We start from the raw sequence: 6000 nt of genomic DNA on the forward strand, positions 1-6000 counted from the left end.
TTTATTGGTATTAAATTAATTTTATAAAAAAATATTTTAGTCCATCACTTTTTATTTTTTAATGCAATTTTTAAAAATTATAATTATTTTTATTTATAAATATTTACAGTTGGACATTTATTTAAATAGTAACTTGATCAATAACATATAAACAAAAGTTTGGTGAAGTAACCAATTACTTGTACTTTTCAACTAAAAAAAAGCACTTGAATATAAGGTTGAAAGATAAATAAATAAAAAAATAGAACAAAAAATTTAAACGAAAAGGCTTTTGAAATCAAAATGCAAGGGGCGGGTTGAAAAGAGGAAATCTGTGTTTGAATCCAAAACCTCTATTTCATTGATGATAGCTGATGTCAGCTCAACCAAATATGGATGACGATTATTGTGAACCTATATTGCAAAATGACTACTATACCCTTACTAACATCTTATAGTTACGCCTATATCCATCACACATCTTTTTATACTTTTTTATTCTTTCTCTTTCCAAATTTCGCCATCAATGGAAACTTTTAGAACATTTGTTGATTTGTAAAGTTGCATGTAATAATCTACTTAGAGATGGATGGCACACTCAGTTGAATATGCAAGCATTTTAAGAATTATAAGTAATTATATTGTTTTTATTAAGATTTATAATCTGTACTTATTTGATTTTTTTATATATATATAAATGAATAACAAAAGAACATTTCAATAGATGAGAAAATAGTTACTGTTTGACATAAATAGCTGATGGGCCATATTATGCAATATAAGCCCAAATGATACTAAGAGTTTATTTTTTCGGGCCTAGGATGACCGAAGTTTCTTTGAGTTCGGCCTCAGAGGCCCAGCCCAAATGGCATGAAGAGTGCGGGCCTAAATGGTTGTATTGTTGGGGATTGTAGTAGGGGCACATGGACATATTTGATGAAATGCAAGTCTTAAGCAGTGCATTTTTAACATAATTATATTAATATTTCAATTAATAGATATATCAATTCGATTCATATGATAATACATTAATATAATAAGGAAAAATGAAATTATAAATCATTATTAACTGATTTTATCTTAACTGAGCAATATACCAATTCGATTAATATAATAGTACATCAATATAATAAAGAATAATAAAATAAATTATAAAAAAAGTTCATATAAAGTTAAACAAATACTCATATATTTGAGCGGCGACTCAAACTCATGACACCAAATTTGATCAAGAATTTTAATATTGTAATAAAAAATTTGTTTAAATTACAAGAAGCTCATTTGATGTTTGTCTTAATTATAAATACGTCTTGTTGTATAAAAAATTACAAATACCCATAATTTTAATGGGTTGTTCAATAATTAGTCCAATCCGTTAGATTTTCATCAATTTTATTATGTGTTGAACTGACTCAAATGTCATTTTAGACTATGAATTGCAATTTTATATATTCTTTAAATTGTTTAAATTTTTCTGTGGACTAAGTGGACGACATTTTATATTTTTCCAACCCACCTTGTCCAATTGTTTTTACAATTGTGTTTTATCTTTTTTAAAAAAGAAAAAAAGTACATCAAAGACAGATTTGATAATTTCATACCTTCATCCGTGAATTATGTAATTTTATCAGATATCAATGATATATTGGTAATTTCACAATCAATAAGAAATATTCATAATTATTCAAAATTTAAAAAAAATCTTATAATCTATCCAAAAAATGTGTGGTATTCCTTATATAATTTAGCATTTTGATTAATTTAAAGCTAAACAAAAACAGACGTGGAATCACACAAAAGTGTGATATAACATCCGCACCAAGAAATACCTATATGAGTAAAGAGACAGAAGGGGATAATAGACATTTCTTGAAAAGATACTCTCAACTTGATAGAACAGACTCAAAAACATGCAGAAATTGTTAAGAATTTGAATAGAAGCAAGAGTTTTCTTTACACAGTCTGCATACCAAGTGAAAGACAAGGAGAGAATCCAGACAAACACATTAACTTAAACACTACAACTTACTTAATATTCCACCAAAGTGGAATTACAACACCAGCAGTCTTACAAAAGTCCATGCCTATTAAACATGTTTGCCTTTATGAAACAACACACAGAAAGATTGAAATTTTCCTGGTTTTTATGAGAGATCATGATCACAGTTCGATCAGTCGAATGCTTATCATGGCAGCCAGCCTGAGATGTAGTTGTTATTCACACTAGGCCCGGCTGCTGCAACTGTTATTGGATCAGGCTGGTACCTGTAATTCAATGGCTTCATCAGTGAAAAATGAATGGAGATACAAACACACAAACGTACAACTTAGTTACTGTCCTTATTTCCTCGTTTAGCATGTAAGATGAACTAGGGAATGCATCGATCAGTACTGGTGTAAGAATGAAAAGAAAAGGGCAGTGTGACTTCTTGAACTTTTAGGAGAAGGGCAAAGCGAGACAGGTTGATGCGGGAGGCACTGAGCTTCTTTTTTAAGAAAATTCAGAGATCGTATTGCTATTTCTTGTTTTTGTTCAAAGAGGAACCCGTTTCTCGTTTCTTGTACATTTTATCCTACATTAGAGGGCTCAGGTTGAAGAAAATACTGTCAAGAAAATGATCAGATCATTGTACATGCAAAAGGACTGTTTCTTTTATGAAAAGGGTTATGATCATGATCTTTTTATTGTCAGAGATCGATCGTAGAGGGCTTACCCAATTTGCAGAGTGGGTTCGCAATCGAGAGGATGAAAAAATCCGTCAGGCTGAGGCTGAGCTGCTCGTCCGTAGCCCACGTCCTGAGCATTTGGGTTCCACTGGAGACTTACTTGACTTCCTTCTATCAACTGCAAAAAACCAGCCAAGAATCACTTCTTACATTCCCACACAGTCCTAGTTTAATAACTCCTATACGCTATTCACAAATCTTGGAACTAAATGCTGATCTGCAGCAGCTGCAAAACTCCGTTTCCGGCTTATAAACACTGCTGCAGTAGAGTCCAACGACACCCATTGGGACCGTTAACGGTTGCTGATCACATTCTATATTCATTGTTGCGTACGGATAAAATATGTATACCCGTTGTTTCAAACTCCTGTTAGCTTCATTGAGAGCATGCTCCTAAAACAACCAAAACAAAGATAACATAAAATGAAGTGTTAACGTAAGATAAAGCGGAATATGGAGTTTCGGTATATGTACCTTTCTCTGAAGATCTGTGAGAGTGTCCAGCATAGCTTGAGTCTGAAAAATGGAAATGGTTAAGCCAATCTGCACCTAAACGTTTCTATCTAAGTTGCTTAATTATATGTGCTTAAAGGGTCTTCAAGAACGAGATCGTCTGTTTAAGAACATTGCGGTGCTTTGGTAGAGTTGTGCAACAGCTGCATTGCAGCTGAGGTGAAACAACAGTGCAAAGTCATGCCAAGGATTTACCAAGGTAAAATCTAAGAGAATGTCGAACATGTGGTGGAATTCTTGCAACATAGAAACCAAAGGAAAGAAAGAAACATAGAATACATCTCAAACACAAAAAAATAGGAAAATATGTAAGAAGGTTTCTGCAGTTGTTTCCATAAGTTTCATTTTATCCCCATTCATGTCTATGCATGTCTCCTCAAACTTCAGCAGTAATCTTGTTATTGCTTTTATGTACATATGATTTTAGTTTAGTTTTCTCAAGTGTTTCTTCAGAAATACAAGTAAATGCTGAATGCTATGCTTGACATGCAAGTGACCACCACAAAGTCACATGCAGCTACGTATTTGAGGCTTCATTGTAATTTTGGTCTTGTAATTATATACGCTGACGTTTTGATTCTATAAAATTAGGGATTCATAACTAATGTGGACTTTTCAAAATCCAAAGTCGAACACTTCATGTGTTTTGGCTAATTGTATTCCACATAGGCGTGAAGTGTCCTATCTCGAATATTTGAAAGTTCATGTCAACATATTTGATTGTAAGATTGTAAAATCCAAAATTCCCAAATCAAAGATCAATTTCCGGCCAATTTGTACAATTTCCTATAAAATTTATCCTCAATATGCATTTTTTTTCCTTAATTAGTGCTCTAAATTGCCAGTCTCTATCTTCAGAGGACTAAAAATGCCATTAAACCCTATTTTGGCATAACTGAAATTACACTTAGGCAGTATATATAGTATAAAGTATCATTTTAACAACCATCTAGCAAAAAGGACAAACTCATCTTGTTGCATGTTCACCAATCAAATACAGCTACCTCCAAAAGTCCAAGCAAAACGTTCATAATATATTAACGTCCATCAGACATATATAACGAGGACTGGTACGTACGCAAAACTGAATATATATGTTACTGATAAACAAAATAAGAACAAGTACGTACCCGTGTTGATCTGATCTGCTTCAATGACATATCAAGTTGCCTCTCAAGTGACTCAAGCTCCTTGCTGTTCAGAGGACCAAGATCCTCACCAAGAAGATTCCTGACAACATAGTAGCAACCAAATTAAGACATGCATGCACGACTTGTAGCTACTTTGCTCAAACGTTTGTATATGTTTCCTCAATCCATTCATGTACATGCCAAACCTTTGAGAACGCTGTAAGGCTTCATGACATCAAGAATACTCACACATCATATGTATATCAATTGAAATGTATTATCAATTTCATCCTTAATGATTTCATAGCTTTGAATTTCAAGCTTACAGCAGCCCTGATAGCCTATTGGTGCTTTTGTGATACATTGACAAAACTACCCCTATTTAAAAAGATAATACCGAATTAGTTTTTTTCTCCTTTTTCCACTAACTTCTTTATTTGTTTAATTTTTCCCTCCCTTATCTCTCATCTCAATTTTCTCATCAAATAGGTTCTATTTTTTTCCATCTTCTATTTGTTTTTATTATTTGTACTTAATCATTATTTTATTTATCATAAATCAATGTACGCTTAGATAATTCAAAAAATATTTGGTAACAAATTCTAATAAATATCTATACTTTTAAATTTAGAAAAGCACACGCATCGAGACGTTGCTGGTTAGAATTAGATGGGAGTATAAAACATTAAAATTACAGAGATCAACTATAACTTTTGAAAACTTAAAGTGAAGGAACTATTAAAAGTAGATTACTTAATATTAAAATGACTTTTTTTTTAGTTTGCATTTGAATCGAAGAAATTTCAAATCCTTCATAATAAATTCTTTAAATTTATTTAGATAATTCTAAATTTAAAAGATTTCAAATCTTTCATTAATTCTAATTTTAAATTGGGTTTTATTGAATATTGATGAATTTCGATTCTTTTCAAGTGGAGTTATATCAAAAAAAAAAAAAAGAAAATTCAAATCCAACCATCCAAAAGTACCCTTATATTAATTAATGGTTGAAGAAGATTTCACTTTAATAAATAAACAATAATTCTCCGTACTGCATTTTTTCGGTTTATCATTTATGATTACAAGATAAAGTTCTTGAGGAATGGAATAAACTGAGAGATTTTGGGAGAAAAATATGCCAAACAAAGATTATGTGCTTGTGATGAAAAGGAATGTATTATTTTCATGCCAAAGTTAGTTAAAAATAACATTGTTTCTATTTCTATATTAATTGGGTTTTAATAATCATACATATCCTATTTTTGTTCCCATATCATCTCATGATTTCAATTGTTGCAAAATGAATGTTTGAAATTAAAAATAATATTATAATTTACATCAAGTTAAAAAGACCACAAAGAAAGATTAAAAAAGATGAAATTATATTTTTCATTATGTTTACACTTTATTGTATTAAATTCTTACTATGAATAATAAGTTGCATGTTAATAGTAATCTTAAAAGTTCCTACACCAAGAAAATATTTTATCCAAATGGATACATTTATTATTTCAACCTAATCTTCTATCCTCTATATAAAGAAAATACTATTTCTTTTTTCTTTTGTTTTGTTTTGGGGGTGGGGGGGAACAAACACAAATTTTTATCACATTTGAAAATTTGAAGAAAATGAATCATGCAACTTATTGGT

The 6000-nt window shown here is 30.9% G+C and overlaps 1 protein-coding gene across 1 annotated transcript in view; it reads right to left on the minus strand.

The window, feature by feature from the left end:
* Nucleotides 1887–6000, minus strand: part of LOC105168438 (agamous-like MADS-box protein AGL9 homolog) — a gene marked incomplete in the record, with an annotated part of 8756 nt that continues 4642 nt past the window's right edge. Inside the window, 6 exon segments of the mRNA XM_011088523.2 lie at nucleotides 1887–2244; nucleotides 2694–2824; nucleotides 3058–3099; nucleotides 3181–3222; nucleotides 4350–4449; nucleotides 4556–4574. Coding sequence (XP_011086825.1) covers nucleotides 2166–2244; nucleotides 2694–2824; nucleotides 3058–3099; nucleotides 3181–3222; nucleotides 4350–4449; nucleotides 4556–4574 — 413 coding nt within the window.

The sequence above is a fragment of the Sesamum indicum genome, linkage group LG8 (assembly GCF_000512975.1).
Source record: "Sesamum indicum cultivar Zhongzhi No. 13 linkage group LG8, S_indicum_v1.0, whole genome shotgun sequence".
Taxonomy (NCBI): Eukaryota; Viridiplantae; Streptophyta; class Magnoliopsida; order Lamiales; family Pedaliaceae; genus Sesamum; species Sesamum indicum.